Raw genomic sequence first — 20,429 nt, 5'->3', positions numbered from 1 at the left:
CAGACAAAGCGCTCAGTGTACAAGCATAATGGACCTAGAGTTCAGATCCATAGAACCCAGGAGGATACTGGGTGGGTATGGTAACCGACCTTTAATTCCAGCCCTCAGATGGAGGAGACAGGCAACCTCAGAGAAAAATAGTTAACCATAGGAGCCTGTACTAAAGAACTCCAGCGTTATTTAAGAGAGAGACCGCACCTCAAAGCGATAAGGCAGAAGAGACTTAACCTCAGGCCTCCTCTCTTGTGCACACATGTGCACCCACACTTTCTCATGAATTCACATGAAAAATGAAAATAGTTTATTTTAGTGGACACATAAAACCCACAATTGTGCACATCTGCAGTGCTCATCGCGGTGTGGTAACATTCATGTAGACTGTATTATGTTTCCATTAGCTATTCACGCCTACGACCACAGGCATTTACCATTTTTAAGGGAAAATATTAAAACTCAGTTGTAGCGATGTTTTGAAAATAAAGTGAATGACTATCTGTTATTTGTAGACACTGTGGTGCAGTTCATACTGGAACCTCTCACTTCTGGTTGGAACAAGTACCTGCCCCTTCTCTTCTCTCCTCATCCTCCCCGGTCCCTGACCTCCATAGCTGTTTAGTGCATTACCAACATTGTCAGGGGCCACAGGAGTCCTGCACCATGTTGGTGTCTATACAAATTAAGTACCATTTTTCTGCCCAGACTTACTAGACTTGACATTGTGATCTCTGGTTGTATCCACATTCTAGCAGAGGTTTTCAGTTTTGATTTTTTTTGGGGGGGGTGGTGTTGAACAAATACTATTCTACTCTGCTTGAGCACCACATTCCCCGAATGAATCCACTCATTGGCTGATGGCTCTGTTCATTTCTTGGCTATCTGGAAGCGTTTGATGCATGCAGGACTGTGGGTCTCTTTTCAACAGACCACTTGCTTTGGATATATTCCTGGTCACAGGCATACATTCTGAGCAGATGGTAGTTCTAGTTTCTCACTCTTCAGGAATTTCCATGATGGCTGTACTTCGTTACATCCCACAACGATGTGCCAGGCTTCGTTCCCTGTCCCAACAGCCCCCTAGCCAACACTCATGTCCGTCAGCACTGGTCAGCATTCTCACTGCAGTGAAGCCATGTCTACCTGTGGCTCTAGTTTCCATTATCCTATTGACTAGAGGCTCACTGAGCATCTTTTCTTGTACCTTTTGAGAAATGCTTATTTATGTTTATTGCCCATTTTGTTAAAAGTGTCCTTTTGCTATCGATTTCTGAATGCTTTTTCCTGCCTAGTTAACCACATTCTGATGTGTAGTTTATAGGATTTTCTTCACTCTAAGGTCCTGGAATTTGCTCTCTAGACCAGACTGGCTTCGAACTTAAGAGATCTTCCTGCCTCCCAAGTGCTGGGACTAAAGGCATGTGCCGTCACTACCTGGCTCCTATTCTGTTTTCTTATTCTTGTGTATCCTCATAGCCCTTAAGAAATTTGTTAATTTAATCTAATTAATGTTTAAGCCTATTTTGTCCGGGTCTAAACGTTGCGTTTGAGACAGGCAGTTCCATCTTGACCAGTTCTGTGAGGTAGGGAGGCACTACCGAACCGGAGAACATGGCCCTTCAATACAGGCTTGGGTGGTTTGTAAATTAGATAAAGAAATGTTTTAAGGCTCCAGGTAGTCAGTTACTCAAGAACATGCTATTGCACGCAAACCAGACCAAGATTACGCGGATAGTTGCGCTCCCTAGTGTCGAGGAAACAGCTCCGAAACACTGCCTGAGCCATAAACAGGAAGCGTATCCTAGGCTACGCAGGGCACCCTAGCCCAGCCCTCCAGGTTCCGGCCCAAGTCCTGTGGGAGTGCCAATCAGATAGACGCTTCCGCACAAAGGCGGGACTTCCTTCTGCAGCGCGCACGCGTGCATGGAGCCCCGCCCCGGAACTGTGCTCCGGAACTGCAGTACAGAAGCTGCTGCAGTTCCGGGTCGGGTTGGCGCAGGCGGTCCGGCGTGTGAGGATACTGCCGCGGTAAGTGTTCTTTGTGGATCCGGAGCTGGCAGGCCTTGGCTAACTGCGGATGTTTCCTCATTGTCTCCGAAGCATAGTGACTCACGGGTGTCTCTACAGCCTTGGTTCCCGATGGCTCACGCCTTCCCTTAAGCATCAAGGCCCAGCAGCCTCCCTTGAAGTCTCTATCGGCTATAGTGCCCGTGGGACTCTTGGAAGCGGTACCGGTCACTGCCAGCGCCCTATTTCTAGTGACGTTCCCGTTCTCTCGTCAAAGTGGGTCCGAAGTGCGGTGGGGGTCGGGGGTCCCATACCAGAGACTGCTGGGCGAGCCTTGCCTGCGAGTCAACGTGCCTCCACACAGACGCCATGTTAAGTGATTTTTGATGTACGTCACTATTTCGTATTCTTCAATGACAACCCAGGTGGGATAAATATCTCATTATCCTCAAATTGTAGTTAAGGAAACTGAGGCACAGAGATGTTCAGCAAACACTCAGAGTTGGCAAGTCCAGGATCCAGATTTGAATCGAGTTTTACCTAATGCTCTCCACAATATTCTTTTTCATATAAAGAGGGCCAATGTGAAGCTTTCACTCAAATGAGTCATGCATAGAGTCATGCATAACTGCCTTCCAGACTTTAAAGACAGGGTCTTGTGTAGCCAAGGCTGGCTTTGAGCTCCTGATCTTCCTACTTCCGTTTCCGAGGGCTGGATACCCACTATATACGGTTTTACACAGTGCTGGGGCTGGAACCTAGACTTCCCGGGTTTTAACCTATCTGGCGAAGGCCAGAATGGAAATGGGACTTGTCTGGTTCTACTAGGGAAGAAAGCACAGTGCACTTGTTTAAAAAAAAAAAAAAATCACACTCTCTCAGACTCTTACTCCGTGTTCAAAATGACTTCTGTAGTAACTAACTGGTCAAGCATCATCCTATCTCCTCTTTTTATACTTTCAATTATTTTGCGTACAGTTTAAAATTACATATTATTAGATAGTACCACACCCCTCTCATTTAAAAAGATTATAACACTAAATTCTGAGAGGAGTAGGGAGTGTGGTTGAAGGTTGCAACAAGTTAAGTGTTGGAGCTAGGATCAGAACCAGAGTTAGCTCATGTATCTTTTTACTCTGTTGCCTGCGTCCCATCTGTTCCAAGCCCAACTACCTATTCTGTGAGTGGGTTTCATTTTCTGCATGAGAGCATCTTCTCTATGCAGGTTAAACCATCTTCATGTCCTCAACTGTTTGCAGGGTTGAGTGCATTTTAGGAAAGTGTGTGTTGCCCTCGAACCTGTGCTCCACAGTCACTAACCCAAAAGAGCATTTCTTTTCAGCAACCATGAAGTTGAAGGAGACAAAATCGAAGCCCAAGTCAGCAAGCTGTGGCGCATTTCAGAGGAAGGGCATCAAGGTTGTGGGGAAATGGAAGCAAGTGACGATCGACCCAAATCTGTTTGCAGATGGACAGATGGATGACTTGGTGTGCTTTGAGGAACTGACAGATTACCGCTTAGTCAAGAATCCCTCCCGTTTGTTCTCAGATGAGACGACCAAGAAGAGAAAGGCCCAGGCAGTGTCTGAAGAGGAAGAGGAGGAGGAGGGAGAGTCCAGCTCCCCAAAGAAAAAGATCAAATTGAAGAAGCAGAGAGATGCAGTCCTCGATGCTGAAGGCAGCGCTGCCCAGGATGAATGTGAAGGGAGAGCTTCTGAGCCAGGGGCTCAGGGAGAAGTCACTGTGTCTTCTGATCAGAAGGCAGGAGGAGCCACATCGCAAAGCCTGGCACAGACTGTTCCAAGAAAGAAGAAAAGCAAAGGGAAAAAAAAATTAGACACTTTTCAGAGCACTGCCCCCAAAGTGCCCAAAAAAGCTAAGACGTGGATGCCTGAGGTGCAAGACCAGAAGGCAGACGTGTCGGCCTGGAGGGACCTGTTCGTACCCAAGGCTGTTCTCCGAGCTCTCAGCTTTCTAGGTTTCTCTGCACCCACCCCAATCCAAGCGCTGACTTTGGCCCCTGCCATCCGTGACAAACTGGACATCCTTGGAGCTGCTGAGACAGGTAAGGGATGCTCTGTCTGCCCTAGGTAGAGCCCCTGGAGCCAGCCTTTGGTTGCTCATAGGCTGGGAAACTAGGAGAGGGGATTGTTGGGAATGTGACCACAAAAGCCACGGAAGGTGTTAGAACCATCCAGCTCTGGGCTGAAATCTGTCCTGCTTGAATCTGGTACTCCGCTCTGTTTCTGAGGCCCCGTGTGAGATGGAGGTGAGAACACTACTTCGTGTCTGCACTGCTGGACCGCGTCAGATTGAGAATGTTCTCTCACAACTCTACCGAGAGTTTTTAAAATCAAAAATGCATGTCAGAGTTTTTACACATGTTCTTATTGTATGTATTGAGGTATGTAGGTTTTTGGTTTTAGTCTGTTGATAAAGCAAATTACATTGATTTCCAAAAGTGAGAACCAGACTTTCCTCATACATAGTGAGCTTGTCACAGTGTGTTTATACATCACTGGCTTTGGTCAAGTGCGGCTGTGGCATTAGAATAGTCATCTGTAGTTTTCTTGTAGTGTTGGCATTAAACTGGTCTCATTAACTTGAAGTGTTGTCGTTTCAGTTATCAGAAGTGGGTTTAAATAATTGGTGTTTTCCTCAGCCTTAAATATTTGTTAGAGTTCACCTGGACTTGCTCTTTCCTATCCAGGAAGGTTTTTAAATATGGAATTAAATTTTAAAATAAGAGCATTGTTTTCTTTTAGTCATTTCCCCCTGAGTGATTCTTTTCCACTTAAAATATCATCCAACTTTTTGTTTCATGTGGCTGACAGTCTGTTAGCAGGTTTATATATTAAACATGAGGGGTAGGATCCAAGTCTATATATGCAATTCATGTATTTCATACACTCCTTAAACAGAAAGCCTGCAGGTCATGGTGGCACTAAGAATGTATAAAAATTTTTAGCATTTGGGAATTTGGATGTTTGGGTTGTGGTACTCAACTTGAATTAGGAACTTTTTGAAACCAAAAACCATGAAGGTTAATGCCTTTAAGAAGCAGAAGGGTCTGTGAGTTTGAAGTCAACCTGGTCTACAGAACAAGTTCCAAGCCAGCCAGGGAGATGTAGACCCAGTCTCAAAACAACAGAAAACAAGATGTTTGTAACTACAATGCACTTCTGATAGAACAGGTTCTCTGAGGTTTTACCAAGCCAACTACTTCTCTACCTCAACTGGAGTCAGATGTCCTATAATGCAGCTCTCTTCTGACATACCTGGAATGAAAGTCATTCCCCTGTGAGCTCTGTTCCGAGTCTTAACAAGACTACTTCCTTATTGAACAGCCCCTAGTCCTGATTTATTCAGCTTCAGATTAAGGAGCCCATGTTACCCCCCACCCCCAAGGGTTTAATACTTTTCTCAATGACTCCCAGACTTCATGGAGAAGTGTTTACAGGCTTAAAGGCTATATAACTTGGGAATAGCCTGGTAGAGATTGACAGGGCTAAACATTGAGGCTAGTAAGAGGGCAAAGGGCTTCTGTGCACCCATTCTGGGCATGTCACCTTCTTATGCAGTCACCAGCCTGGAAGCTTTTTAAATCCCATTGTTTGTAGTGTTATAGGGCTTCCATTATATGAGCATGATCGATAAAAACCTCCATCTTTGGAGATTGATCTTCAATCCCTCTCTCTGGTGGTCAGGAGGGGTGTGTGTGTGTGTGTGTGTGTATGTGTCTGTGTGTCTGTGTGTCTGTGTGTCTGTGTGTGTCTGTGTGTCTGTGTGTGTGTCTGTCTGTGCGTCTGTACGTGCATGTGTGCATGCATGCGGGCAGAAATTCCAGCCCTGCAGCCACCAGTTCCTATCTTGCAGTTTTCTGGAGACAATTAGTCTTTAGCTCACAGTCATCTAATTAATTTACAAAAAGGCCCTTTTGAGCGTCTGTGTCTTACACCAGGAATGTAAGGAAAACTAAATACCACAACTAAATACACATATCAAAAAGTGCCAAGGGTTTCATTTCAGAGCTGAGAATGAGACCCAGTATACACTCAAGGCACTGTCTGGCTCCTCTCTTGTAGCCAGGCCTTTGCTGTGTCTTTCAGTGTTTGCTTTAGGGTCACAGACTATGTCACAAGTTGTACATATGCATCTACTGTAGTTTACCCTCGAGTGATACAGTGCCTCACGTGTGGCATGAGAACCTCTCAAGGGCTAATTTCCATCTCCCCTTCCTTGGTGCTTTTTGTTTTGTATTTCTATTTCTGTGATGGAAATTCCAAAATATGCTTTTACTGTTTTGCTGTAAGCAATTTTTTTTAAAGAGGTTTAAAAAGAAAACAGTTTCTTTTGTTTTTGTAACTTCTGATACACTTCAGTTCCTGTGTGGATGGATATTTCCATGGCTGAATGATATTTTTCCTAAACCACCATCTTTTGTCTGCCTGGAAGACTTCGACTTGCATTCTTTATAGCACAAAAGTTGCCTTTGTTTTGTATTTTGTCTTAAAGGAATTTTTTCTAGATAGTTCTGATTGTCAGTTTTATTTTTCTGAGATTGTTAAATACAGATGCTGTTATGATACCTTTCGGCTTTTACTGTCTTTTTTTCCCTTAAATTTTCCAGGTGTTTTGTGGTTTGTTTTTTTTTTTTGTTTTGTTTTGTTTTGTTTTTTTGTTTTTTTTTTTGAGCTTTTTCTTCTAATGCTTTGCTTCTTTGGTTTTTTTTCACTTAGAACCGTCATTTTTTTTGAAAACTTCATAAAAGTTTTTTCTCCCTTTTTTCAAAGTTTTAAAAAACATTTATTTCTGTATGTGTATACATTGATGTATAAATTTGTGCAAGCCAAGGCCTGTTTATAGAGGCCAGAGGACAACTTGTGGGAGTCAGTTCATAACTCCCACCATGTAGATCTTGGGAGTGGCCTCAGGTGCTCAGGCTTAAGTGGCACCGGCTGAGCGGAGGCTGAGCTGAGCCGTCTCACCGGCCCATTTGGCCCGTCCCCATCAGAGCTCTCCGAAGCTAATGGCTGGGACTGTTTTTCTTCCAGAGCTGGTGCATTGACTTGGTCTGGGGCATTCTTACCTGGCAACTTCAGTATCCAGGAAGGATACCTTTCAGGTCCCCTAGAAGATCCCCCAAACACAGATGAGATAGATACTGCTGAACCCTGTTTGTATTGTTTCCCCTGAACATTTATAGATTGAATGTGTTTATTTCTTGAGCATTCATGCTCCATGGTCATACTTTCTGCAGATTGATATAACAGCAAAACTAACATAAACTTCTTTACAATTTCATGGAAAGAACATTCATTCATATTGTAGATCTTAGTAACCAATTCATGACTTTTTTTCTCTAAGTTCGAGAATTTCGAGAAAAACACTTTACAGCTTCTCTCTAGCCTGTCTGAGTTGCTCATTGGGGTAACTACTCTCAGGTGGTAGGACCAGTAGATAAAGTAAGAGCTACCTGAACATAAGCAGGGCGCATAGTCTGATAATATTCATGGGTGGGTAACATTTATAGTGGGAAATCACTGGACAGAAGGAAGACTCCTGTCTTGTGTAGATGGAGCCAGGCAGTGTTCGAGTCCCCTTACTATTTGGAGTGATATATGGCTTAAAACTTTTGAAATCCTTCTTTATGGGATTATCAGTTTAATAACTTCTTGGACCATAAGAGACCACGAGTAGCTGAAATGCAGAAAGTAAAATGAGTTAAGGAGAAAATCTCTACTTCTAATTCCTGGGTTGGGGTGTCCTGTTTGTTTTGACCCTTAGGTGTTGTGGGCTCCATTATGTCTTTAGAGATCAGTTTGAAAACACTCACGCATAAAGTCAAACATGTTAAGATTTCTGAAAAGAGTGATTTATTTTATTCCTTCCTTCACTGAAAAGGGTCTTAGGGATATGTGCTGTACAGATTCTCCACAGGACAAGACTGACCCTTCAGGCTTTTATGGTTTCCTCACTTGGGTGTCTGTTCTTCGTCTCTGGTGACTTCACACTGCACCATGTGTGCTATCCCTGTGCTGGAGGGCCTGTGTAGAGTGCTGGTGCTTTCGGTCAGTCAGGGAGGCACGTGGCTCTTTGAGGTTTCCTTATTTCTATGCAAAGGCAGGAACTTCAAACAATGACTTGCGCATCATGGATTTCTGTTGGTCTTGCTTTACTTCTCAGGAAGCGGGAAAACGCTGGCTTTTGCCATCCCGATGATTCACTCAGTGCTGCAGTGGCATAAGATGAAGGCTCCACCCATCCCAAGTAGCGCTGGAGTGCCACCAAGGTTAGGAGCTGCAGCCCATTGTGGCTCACCTTGCAAGGATGGAGCGAAGTCTGGAGTATTGCCTGAAGAGGCCACAATTGAGACAGAAGCACAGCCCAGTGACTCTGGGGTCCAGGCCACAGCCAAGACTGGCGCCTCTGCTGCCTCAGCCCAGGCAGGGCTCTTCTGTGATGATGATGCTGGTGAAGGGCCTTCTTCCTTAGTCGAGGAAAAGCCTGTCCCCAAGCAAAGTAAGGACAGAGAAGAAAAGTTGGATGAGGAGCAGGCTGGAAAGTTAAAGCAGGAGTTGTGTGACCAAATTGCTGTTTATAAAGTACACCCAAGGCGCCCTCTGCTCGGACTGGTCCTGACTCCTACCCGAGAGCTGGCTGTCCAGGTCAGACAACACATTGATGCTGTGGCCAAGTTTACAGGTGAGATTTAGTTTCACTTAGTAACTGTTTCTAAGCAGGTCTCTGAATGCCAGATGACAAGAGTAAGAGTTGTGGCTCCTGTCCTAGGGGAGCGTTCTCATCTGCTGGACTATTAAGTCCTTTAGAAATCAGTCGATATGTGTTTAATTTCCTCAAGGGGACCAGATCTATAACATGTTTGTGAGTAGCCGGACCTTTTAAGAACAAAAGGTCCCTGCTTTGAGATAGAAGCATAATTCTGTTCCTCGGGGAAAGGTTTTCACAGTGTGGTGTTTATCGTAACTAGAGCCACATTGCAGGGCTGAGTTCTTGAAGTCCAGCGTACTTGCTCAGTGCCTCAGCTGTGTTAGCATGTGAGTTCACTTCTATCCAATGGCTCCAGAGCGATTCTCTCTTAGCGAGAAGACACCCCAGACCCTAAAGGGCTCCTTATAGCGTGTCACATCATAAACATCCTTCCCGGCATTCTGGTCCAACACTGCTCACCTTCAGAGCTCTGGAAATAAGTGACGAGGTTCAAATGCAGCCTTTCTGTTGTGGTTAAGGAGAGAATGGGAAGAAATGGCAAAGTAGACAGGGTCCAGACCACAAAGTGCAGACTACTTGGTAAGCCTCTAGAAGTCAGGCCAGGCCAACTGTGGCAGCATTTCCTTGGCATAGAAAGCTGTGCTGGGTAGTGCGTGCTGATCCATAGGATGAGCAGCCAGAGGGAATGACAGTATCTGTTGGTTTCTGTCCTGTAGGGATCAATACAGCAATTTTAGTCGGTGGAATGTCCTCACAGAAACAGCAAAGGATGCTGAACCGCCATCCTGAAATTGTGATCGCCACCCCTGGTCGGCTCTGGGAGTTAATCAAAGAAAAACACCCTCATTTGACTAACCTTCGGCAGCTCAGGTGAGAGGTGGCCCCTCCCCCTTCCCCCTTAACCATCTCTGAAGTAAGCCTGAGGTGGCTGCATGGTTGGTGTGTGCAATGCTTTCTCACTATTACAGAATCTTGTGGCCATCCGGGCCCTCTTCTCAAAAACTGAGCATGCATGAGAAAAGTTAATGGGTGCCTAGAGGTGATGGCAGGGTGCTGTGTGCACCACGGTTGAAAGCATGCAAGTGGGGTGGAAGCAGGATGTCTTATAGAGGTTTCCTTCCCTGCAGGTGCCTGGTCATAGATGAGGCTGATCGGATGGTTGAGAAAGACCATTTTGCTGAACTCTCTCAGCTGCTAGAGATGCTAAATGACTCCCAGTACAACCCCAATCGCCAAACTCTTGTTTTTTCTGCCACACTAACCTTGGTACACCAAGCTCCTGCTCGAATCCTTCATAAGAAACACGTGAAGAAAATGGATAAAACTGCCAAACTTGACCTTCTCATGCAGAAGATTGGCATGCGGGGCAAACCGAAAGTCATTGACCTCACAAGGAATGAGGGCACAGTGGAGACGCTGACAGAGACCAAGATCCACTGCGAGACAGATGAGAAAGACTTGTATCTCTACTATTTTCTCATGCAGTACCCAGGTCGTAGCCTGGTATTTGCCAACAGCATCTCTTGCATCAAACGCCTCTCTGGGCTCCTCAAGGTCTTGGATATCATGCCACTGACCCTGCATGCCTGCATGCACCAGAAGCAAAGGCTCAGAAACCTGGAGCAGTTTGCTCGGCTGGAAGAGTAAGTGAAGTCTGTCTCCAGAGGCCTTGAACCATGAGCCACTCAGGAGGGCAGTGGGGCAGGGAACTAGGGACTCCACCTTCTGTCATAGGTACCCTAGCAGCACAAGGCAGGCTAGCTCTTTTTTCCTTAATTTTATCTCTGTATTTGGCAAAGTCATTCATTCATTGCGTTTTTTTGCTATTAATGTTGTATAGAGACTTCCAGTAATTAGACAATAAACGAAGTCCTGGACATCCCCTTAACTTTTAGCATCCTTGGAAGCAACAGAATAGGTTGTGATTGAGAGAGAGCACAGCCTCCAGAACCAGAGTATCTAAGAGCAGATCCTGACCCCTTCACTTCCTCGCTGGTCAAGGTAGCCAGCATGCCTGTGCTTCACTGCCTCACATGTAGGGTGACAGGCGTGGGGTTGCAAGAATGGGAGCAGGGAAAGTGTGGGCAGTGCCTCCCAGGGTGGCCTTCCATAACCACAGTGACCCACTACTGCTCATTTCTGTTGCCCTTCTCACTTCCTTAGATGGTCAAATGACTCTTACAGCATGGAAATGACAGCTGGGTCTCAGATTTCTGTCACACTCCAGAGCCCATGCCTCATCTCTTCATGTTTGTCCATCTGCCTGTGAACCAGTGGTGCAGGGAGTGGGCATATGTTGTCTGTCTAGGAAGAGTGAGGCAGTCTCTCAGGATGGAGGAGAATAGTGAGAAGGTATTAGGAGACAAGGACAGTGACCCAGAATGGATATGGCTTCACTTCATTCAGAGCACAGAACACAGCATGTGCTTGAGACAGTAAGACCCAGGTTTGGGGTCCTGATTTCACAACAGACTAGCCATGTTCACACCATGGAAAGTGAATCTCTCAGTCTCGGGTTCTTGATTGTAGAAGTGAGATACTAGTATAACCTGGTAGGGCTGTAGTGTGGAGAGCTTAGCAGGTGCTGAGCTGACTGATAACTACTGTTATTTATAATTATGGTGTGCTTATTTCCACACAGCTGTGTTCTCTTGGCAACAGACGTGGCAGCTCGGGGTCTGGATATTCCTAAAGTTCAGCATGTCATCCATTACCAGGTACAGCTCTTAGTGTTAATGCTACACACACACACACACACCTGCACCCCATCCCCTGTCTCACACACACACACACACACACACACACACACACACACCCCACACACACACACCCTTGCACCCCATCCCCTGTCCCACCCCTGCAGTGAGTGAGGAAATGTTAAAGCAGAAGTCGAGCAGAGGGGAGGAATGTTCCTCCTCAGGTTCCCTGTAACAGGTTCTCATTAGCATCAGTGCCCACTGTTACTGCTCTTCAGATACTTGGTGAGAGCCCTATCAAGTAGCCTTTCTCTTCAGGCTACTCGATATCGACAGATGAAAGTGTGAGCTTAGTGTTTTCTGTCACTATGACAGAATGCCTTAAACATGGTAATTTTTAAAGAGGGTGTGTCTATTGATTCTGGGGCTGCAAAATCCAAGGGCGTGTCACCAGCATCCGCTCAGCCTCTGTGGGAGCCTTGGTGGAAGGACAAGCAGGAGGTAAGCAGGAGGGAGACAGCCTTGCCGTGTGTCTCATGCCAGTCCAGACCCTGGAGAGCAAGAACTCTAGTCCTCTTTCTGCCCCATCCACAGACACCTCCCACTAGGCCCCTCCCAACACTGCGTACTTGTAACACCAAAGAATTTAGCTTCAGCATGAGTTTTGGTGGGGATAGACCACAGCGACATGATTTTGGCTTAGGATTTTTAATAATTTTAGTTTTTATTGAAAATGGATTTTTTTTTTATACACTATATTCTGATCACAGTTCCTCTCCCCCAGGTCATCCCAGATCTTCCCCACCTCCCATCTTCCTTACCCACCCACATCTGTACTTTTTCTTTCTCTCTCATTACAAAATAGGCAACTGAAACAAAGCAAAGCAAAGCAAACAAGCCAGAGTCCAACTGTGAAATACAAGAGACACAGATACAAAGGCACACACTCCCATACACAAAATCCCAGAAAACCACAGAATCAGAAACCATAATATATAAACAAAAACCTGTAAAGGGAAGGAGGGGAGCATTTTAAGACCAAAAAAAAAAGAAGAAGAAGAAGAGGAGGAAATCTCTGAAAATACTGTCAAGTTCATTTTATGTTGGCCGTGTACTGCGGGGCCTGGGGCCTGACCCTAAGCGTGGTTTGTATACCCAGTGAGACTCTGCTGGAGAAAACTAACTTTTCTTATGCCAGGGGTTGTCAGTCGAAGACAGATAGCCTCCGGGTTGGAGATGGGGGCTTGTATTCACCCCTCTTCTCGGCCCCAGGGCCCTTGGCTTAGATCTTAGATCTGTGCGGACCCTGTGCATGCTGCTTCAGTCTCTGAGTTCACACGTGTGTCGGTCCTGTTGTGTCAGGAAGGCCTCATTTCCTTGTGTCTTCCATACCTGCTGACTGGTACAGTCTTTCCACTTTTCTTCTTCCACAATGTTTCCTGAGCCCTGAGAGGAGGAATTTGATGGAGACATCTCACTAAGACTTAATGTTCCAGTGTCCAGTTGTGTGTCTGTATTTGTTCCCATCTGCTTCAGGAGAAAGCTTCTTTGATGATAGCTGAGCAAGACACTGCTCTGTGAGTACAGGAGGATGCTATTAAAGAGCCATTTAGCTGCTGTGCTCCTTTAACAGAACAGTAGTATTTGGTTTGCCCCTGGGTATGTGTCAGTTTCTTGGCTGCCTAGCAGTGTCAGACATGGGTTCTGTCTCAAGGTGTGGGCCTTGATTCTAGTCCTATACGGCCAGTCACTCCCACAGTGTTTTTGCCACTCTTGCAGGTCACCATGGTAGATGGAGGGGTTGGTAGCTGGGTTGCTATTTACCTTTTTCTTCTGGTAACATGCAGAGTACTTTCTCATACTGTGGACATTAGTCCACATCGCACTGGTACATAGGGATTCGAGTAGTTCTAGGAAGGTTCTAGGTAGGCAGCACCTCCACTTCTCCATGTTCAGTGAATTCTGTAGGTGTGGACTTCAGCAGAAGGGCTTTACCGTCAGTTTGTGGAGAGCAACAGTTAGTCTTGGCAATAGCCTGGGTTTTTTTTGGGGGGGGTGTGTGTGTGCAGGGGGTCTGTAGGACTCCTCACACACAGCTGTGTGTTAAATGGCTGCTGTGCAGTTCAAGGGCAGTGAACTTAAGACTGTCCTTGGCTAAATCCTGGCTGTGTGACCTTCAATAAATAGTTTGTATTCCTTGGTTTTCTCATTTTGTAAATGACAGGGTTGTGCATCTCTGGGTTAGTAGGGCACAAAGGTAAAGAGCTTGGGCAGCCAGTTTGGAAACACTGACTACATGTTCCAGGTCAGTAGTAGCAGTAACATTAGTGATTGTGACAAACCAACAGTACCATGTAGTTGTAGCTGGGAGCGTGGGCTCCAGATCCTGCTGCCAGGAATTGAGCACCACTCTGATGCTTTAGTGTCTATAGCGTTGGTCAGGTGAGAGCCCTCCCCCACTGAGGGCATGCCCGCTGAGGTATGGTTTCACATATTTACATCTGCTTTGCATCCTACTAAATATTCATAAGGGATGCTGTGACTATCACCAGAAACTAGCAGTCAGATTTAAAACACAGAGGCCCCTTCACACCCTGTAATGTGTTCTAGCAACTGGTTAAGGTGGCAGCGGGGCTGCAGACCATCTCACGGCTGGGAAGGAGGTTCTGACACTCGGAGCTCCATCTTTGGCTCTCCGCACACACAGGTACTTGGGACCATTCATTTCTGTACGTCACCTGTAAGCTGGAAGCAGCACCCACTCCTGCCCCGAGGGTTGTTTTGAGAGCTGAGTTGAGTGAATGGTGACACCTGACACTGTAAGTGTGGAAAGTCCGGCTTCTAGCAGGATGATTTTAGTGCTTTTCATCTTTAATTTCGTTGCGTTTAAAAATCTTTTGAGGGTGTAGATTTCAGAGTAGCACATTTCTGTGATAGAGGGACTGGGTCTGCTGTAGAAGATGTCATCACCACACAAGACAGTCCCAGCCCTAAGAATTCACCACATCCTGTAGAGGAGCAATGAGATATGGCCCCACCATAACAGGAGGCAGGAGATATTAGAAAATTACCACATGTGATACAATTTGAGAGGGCGCTGAGTGCTTTCTAGAAGATGCTGGCATTCTGGGATGGAGAGGTTGGGACATGCCGAGGGGGACAGGTAATGTATGGAGGGAGCATGCTTGGGGGATGTCTTAGGGCCCTGCTGCTGTGCTACATACCATGACCAAAGCTTATGTCTTTACATAAGCTTTATGACCTTACAGCTTATGTCTGCATGAAGGGACGTCGGTGCAGGAACTGAAGATGAGACCACAGAGGAGTGCTGCTTACTGCCTTGTTCCTCATGGGTTACTCAGTTTGCTTAATACAACCCAGGCCCTCCTGTCCAAGGGGCATTGCCACAGTGATCTCACTGAGGCTGGGTCCTGTTCCATCTGCCATAAATGGAGAAAATGCCCCCAGGCTTATCTATAGGCCGGTCATTCTGATGGCAGCATTTCTCATCAAATTGAGAAAACCTAGCAAGCACAGGGTTACTTAGCCTGGGGAGAGCACAGGACTTGGTTGGGAAGGGAGTAGGTGAGTAGTTTCTGAGCCAGCAGAGTAAGCTGGGAGCCGGTGGCTGCAGCTAGAGAGTCATGGGAAGGAGCTGGCCCTTGATGAAGAATGGCAAATCTCATTTCTAGAATCATGGTAAATGGTTCGTAGTGTTACTGAGCCTGCTGCACTTAATTAGTGGTGGTGGTTACAGGAGTCAGGGAAGAGGGGCACAGGTACCCATGTCATGTGCTTGTGGACAGCACACCTGCTATATAGGTCATCCTGGGTTAACGTGGTCATGGAGTTGGATAACCTAGAGGAAGTGGTGGATCTGAGTGTTCTGTAGTCTCCTCGCCTATAATATGTAGACAGTGATGGAGTATTTCATATGACTAGGATAATAGTCTTTATCACACTTCTGTTGCTGTGGTAAAACAGTGTGATCAGGGTGCTTAGAGAAGAAACGACTTATTTAGCTCACGGTTCCAGAGGGTTCCAGAGGGTGGAGCTCATGACGGGGAGTGGAGCTAACAGGTGGGAGTGGGTGGAGCAGCAGCTGCGAGCTCAGCTGGAAATAGGAAGCAGAGAGCGAGTGCTGGAAATGGAGTGCAGGCTTTTGTGAGCTCAAAGCCTGGCCTCCAGTGACAACTTCTTCAGCAAGGTTTTTGATGCCTCCTAGGCCTCAAAAACACAGTTGCCAGTTGGGGACCAAGTGTTCAAATACCTGAAACTTAACAGAGAACTTCTCATTCAAACGAACACATACGAAGTATTTTGTGATTGGTTGGCTTAAAGCAGCCACTCAGTAACTGTTGGTTATAAATGTACCATCACTGGTCATGCAGAGCTGAGGAGTCTGTGGCGTTTCAAAGTGGAGACTGAAGTAGATGGTATTGGTCACAAGGGGAGTGAGAGTGGAGAAGACGAGAAGAACAGTCAGATTGAGTGTAAAGAGCTGGACCAGTTTGGAGGCCATGGGGGTGGGGTAGAACCTGTACAGCGGGTAGACTGTCGACTTACGGACAGTCTGAGTGTCAGCATGTAGGGGTAAATTTTCTGTCCCTCCGAGAGCAGAGCCAGTTTTGGGTGTGCCCTGAGGGAAAGAGCAGTGTTAGGCACCGTCTGTCTGTGTGCTGACCCTTGTTGGGCACCGTCTGTCTGTGTGCTGACCCTTGTTGGGCACCGTCTGTCTGCGTGCTGACCCTTGTTGGGCACCGTCTGTCTGCGTGCTGACCCTTGTTGGGCACCGTCTGTCTGCGTGCTGACCCTTGTTGGGCACCGTCTGTCTGCGTGCTGACCCTTGTTGGGCACCGTCTGTCTGCGTGCTGACCCTTGTTGGGCACCGTCTGTCTGCGTGCTGACCCTTGTTGGGCACTGTCTGTCTGCGTGCTGACCCTTGTTGCTGCTTTGGCAGGTGCCTCGCACCTCGGAGATTTATATCCACCGAAGCGGTCGGACGGCTCGTGCTACCAGTGAAGGCCTCAGCCTGATGCTGATTGGGCCTGAGGATGTGATCAACTTCAAGAAGATTTATAAAACTCTCAAGAAAGATGAGGATATCCCACTGTTCCCAGTGCAGTCAAAGTACATGGACATGGTCAAGGTAAACACGTTAAACTCCAGTGCACCGCCTCCTCACAGAGCACCTTACCCTAGGGAACTGAGAAATGGTTCTGCCAATGGCTAGACAGTGGCTTTTGTTAAAAGGCTGGAAGTGCCAGCTCTGGGAGAAAGTCAGAAAGGGGGAGTGACCAGAAAAGTCTGTGTTTTGCCCCTCATTCACTTTGATATCTGGTCCTGAAATCTCCACCTGCTTCTGCTCCAGAGCTCAGCCACAGAGACATCTGTCAGGGAGCTGTGAACCGGGAGGTGAATGCTGAAGGCCTGCTCCCTGAAGCAGGGACCGTAAGGCTCAGGAGCATTCGCTGTGATGGCTGTGTACCCCGGGCCCCAGTGTATTAGGGCGTATTATGGGGTGTTTTTCCGAGGCTCACCAGTGTGTGTATAGGGTAAGCCCACAGCACAGTAAGGTGTCTGTGAAGCATGGGTCTGATAGGTGTGTGGTTATGATGTGGGGAGCAGAACCTTCGTTCTACTGCAGAGATGAGGGTGAAGAGAAGATGGGAGTTATGGGCATTGAGGGCGTGAAAACAAGGGGCGATTTAAGGGTATGTGAGCACTTTGGCATGAATGTTGGTTGTGTGAGGATTTAGATGGGGCTGGTAGAAAGCGGGATTGTAGAGAATTCCTGGTAAGGCTCCTGGAAGTCACCCCACTTCCATGCTTATTCCCACTACACACGGTCTCTCCATGTCAGGATAAGCACAGCATCGTCACTGCAGTGGGACCTCAACACCCATGAGAAAGGACTGAGGAAAGGGGAGACAAGCTCACTCTGGCACCTGGGACAGAGCTCTAAGGAGGTGCAGGCGGGCTTCTGTGGTTGTGATGGTCACCTGGGCTGTTAGCAAGGGTTTGTAGGATCTGTGTTGGTTCTCACTGCTCACTGGCCACATTGCAGTTTAAAAACTGCTTCAGTAGCTTGCTGAGAGGCCCAGCCCCTTATCACATGACTCTTTTGTGTCACTGTCCCCTCAGGAGCGGATCCGTCTAGCCCGGCAGATTGAAAAAGCTGAATACCGGAACTTCCAGGCTTGTTTGCACAACTCATGGATCGAGCAAGCAGCGGCGGCCCTGGAGATTGAACTAGAAGAAGAGATGTACAAAGGTGCCTGGGCAGGGTGTTTGTTTTCCCTTTTCCTTTACCTGGTTCACCCAGGTAAGCTACTGGAGTCAGGCTCCCTTTTCTTATGGCTGCTTATTTTGTATGGGCCAGATGCCTTGGCCTCTCTTGTCTGACTGCCTCATATGGGCGGCCCTTGGACTCCATGACTAGGGGTAGATCACAAGCAGAGTATCCTTGTTAATGCAGCCTGTCCTTTTACTGTATGATTAGCCTTTGCTGTGCTTCTTCCTTCCCTCATCTATAAGACAGGTAAGAAACTCCCTACCTCCTGACAAGGTTGAGTAAAGGAAACTAAACTGGATGCACTTATGCTTGAAAAATAGGAGGCATTGACACTGCTAAGTCGTTACTTATCATGGTAGTTAATGTTGAGCAGCACAGCACCTTCGTGTCCCATCTAACTTCTTCAGTTGCTTGGCATGAATTTAGTAGGAGCTACTGTCCTTTTACATGAGGGATAAAGAGGGATAAATTAATAAAAACTACAGAGAGCCAGGCAGTGGTAGACTTGCCTTTAACCCCAGCAGAGGCAGGTACATCTCTGTGAGTTCAAGGCCAGCCAGGGCTACATAGAGAACCTTATCTCAAAAAAACCAAAAAACAAATCGAAAGGCTCACAGAGAAAAGGAATTTGTACATCAGAATAGCTCTACTGCCAGGCATCGCCTAAATCCTCTTCTGTCTGTGGGCCAGAAGCCAAGGAAGAGAATAGAGGTGAGGGGCTGCATGGCCCTGCATAGCAGAGCTGAAAACTGCATCTGGGCCTCTGACAGCATTTATGGCTGGTACCCCTTCTTCCATACCAGCAGGGCAGTTCAACTGAGGTGTTGACTTCTCAGTACCCAGGGAGCAAGTTCTCAGGCAGACTGCTGCTCAGTGTAGGAGCCAGGAGTTGCCAATAGTGTGCTCCTTGGAGCTCAAGTCTGGAGCTCAAGTAGAGATGTGAGTCCCTACCTTTCCTTGCTGAGGTCAGGCTTGGGTGGGGTTGGGCTGTGTCCACCTCTGTGTGCACTTACAGTGTTGGTGGGCTACTGTCTCCCTAGGAATTTGTGGTCAGCCTACCCCAGGTAGCAGTGTGTGGCTACAGAAGTAGGACAGTAGACTTGAATCAGATGTGAGTTCTGATCTCTGACACTTCGCTTTGTGACTGTTATGGGACTCTAAGCCTCAGTTGCCTTACCTGTAAATGGAGGAGTTTCTGTCTTTACTGGTTTCCTGAACTGTGAAGGACGGTGGTCTACTGTATCCCTCCTAAACAGGAGTTATCCACTTATGGTCTGAACTCTCAAGCCAGCACAGCTTAATTTAGTCTAAAGGGAATATTTGTGTGTAACATGGTCTTCTAATTGTGTGTCTCAAGGAGGAAAAGCTGACCAGCAAGAGGAGCGCCGGCGACAGAAGCAGATGAAGATTCTGAAGCAGGAGCTACGCCATCTGCTCTCCCAGCCACTGTTCCAGGAGAGCCTGAAGACCAGGTACCCCACACAGTCTGGCAGGCCGCCTCAGCCTGTGGTGGCCCCCGGGAATGTCGAGTCTGCGCTGAGCTGCCTCTCCAGGCAAAAGAGGAGGAGAAAGAAGCCAAAACACCAGGCACCACCACAGCCAAGTTCTAGCACGAGCTAACTGCCTGGTCAGTGTAGTGACTGTTGAGCGACGTCCTTCCGTTTTCTGAAGGCCTCCCCTCCCTACCCTCCACACCACCATCCACCTGGGCAGACCTCCTGTACACTGTTGTGGAGTGGGAATGTGGTAGGCAGCGCCGTGTCTCTATCAGTGTGCGCAGGCTTCTTGTGGTCCCCTTATTTCCCACATTAAACCAAGGAGGAGTTAGAGTCATCCTGAGGGTGTTATGGTTTATCATCGGCTGAGATTTCCCCTGGGCGGACAGAATGCTGTTTCCTTGATAGGGAAATGGCGTCATGGGCCCCTGGCCATGAGTCCCTGCATCACAGTGCTGTCAGGTCTTCTGCACATGTCCCTGTCCTTCACAGCATACAGTACCAGCTCCTGTGCTCTGTCACACTGCCCTCTGCAGCTTACCTAAGCTGTCCTGGAAGATGGACAGGGAACATCTTGTTGACCGCCCTCAACTCACAGATCTGCAGGGATCTGGCCCAAGCTCCTGGACATGAATCCACGTGGTCTTTTGTAGAACGGATTCTCTGCCTGTTCTGGACTCCCTGCCTCACAGTGCTGGCCACGATTGCTCCAGAGCTCCAGGACCAGAGGCCTCCAGTCTTACATTGGGGCCTAGTGTGCACACGGTGCTAGTGTACATACAGTGCAGGAACAGCCACCCATGCTGCCCAGCTCATGGCCAGTCTGGCTGTGTAACTCACTTATGCCTGGGACTTTGAGACAGGTTCATGGGCCTGCTTCCGATGTTTGCTCTGAGGATTCCTGTGGACTTAAATACAATACACAGGCATGCCTGGATATCTTATATCTAAGAAACACGGTGTCCCTCAACTCTCAGCAAGGTTGGGAGGTGGCCATGAGGCTTGGATTCTGGTGTCACTACTGATTGAGTGCCTGGCATTAAGATACTTTCTAACCCTCTGTGCCTCATTGCTAGCACTCTCACTGGTTATCCGTATCGCCAACCCCCACCCCGCCCCTTTTAACTTAATATGGTATGTGAGGGAGGATGGAGGCTGCTCAAACATGGAGATAATTAGTCCCCCCTGCCACCCTCACCTGGTTCTGGG

At 47.4% G+C, this 20,429-nt stretch overlaps 1 protein-coding gene across 2 annotated transcripts; it reads left to right on the top strand.

Moving 5' to 3' along the window:
* Positions 1–1,913: 1,913 nt before the first annotated feature.
* Ddx24 (DEAD-box helicase 24) lies at positions 1,914–19,557 on the top strand. 2 transcript variants are annotated; one of them, XM_032908309.1, is made up of 9 exons: positions 1,914–2,022; positions 3,344–4,066; positions 8,188–8,706; positions 9,450–9,603; positions 9,861–10,376; positions 11,375–11,450; positions 16,390–16,578; positions 17,574–17,703; positions 19,082–19,557. In XM_032908309.1, exons 2-9 carry the CDS (start codon positions 3,349–3,351, stop codon positions 19,342–19,344), a joined length of 2,565 nt encoding a protein of 854 aa, XP_032764200.1. In that variant the 5' UTR covers positions 1,914–2,022; positions 3,344–3,348; the 3' UTR covers positions 19,345–19,557. The 2 variants fall into 2 exon arrangements, with proteins under 2 accessions (XP_032764200.1, XP_032764201.1); XM_032908310.1 differs by having other exon boundaries at positions 1,975–2,426.
* Positions 19,558–20,429: the final 872 nt, after the last annotated feature.

This window comes from Rattus rattus, chromosome 7 (genome assembly GCF_011064425.1).
Source record: "Rattus rattus isolate New Zealand chromosome 7, Rrattus_CSIRO_v1, whole genome shotgun sequence".
Classification (NCBI taxonomy): Eukaryota; Metazoa; Chordata; class Mammalia; order Rodentia; family Muridae; genus Rattus; species Rattus rattus.
This window is presented reverse-complemented; position numbering and strand designations above follow the sequence as displayed.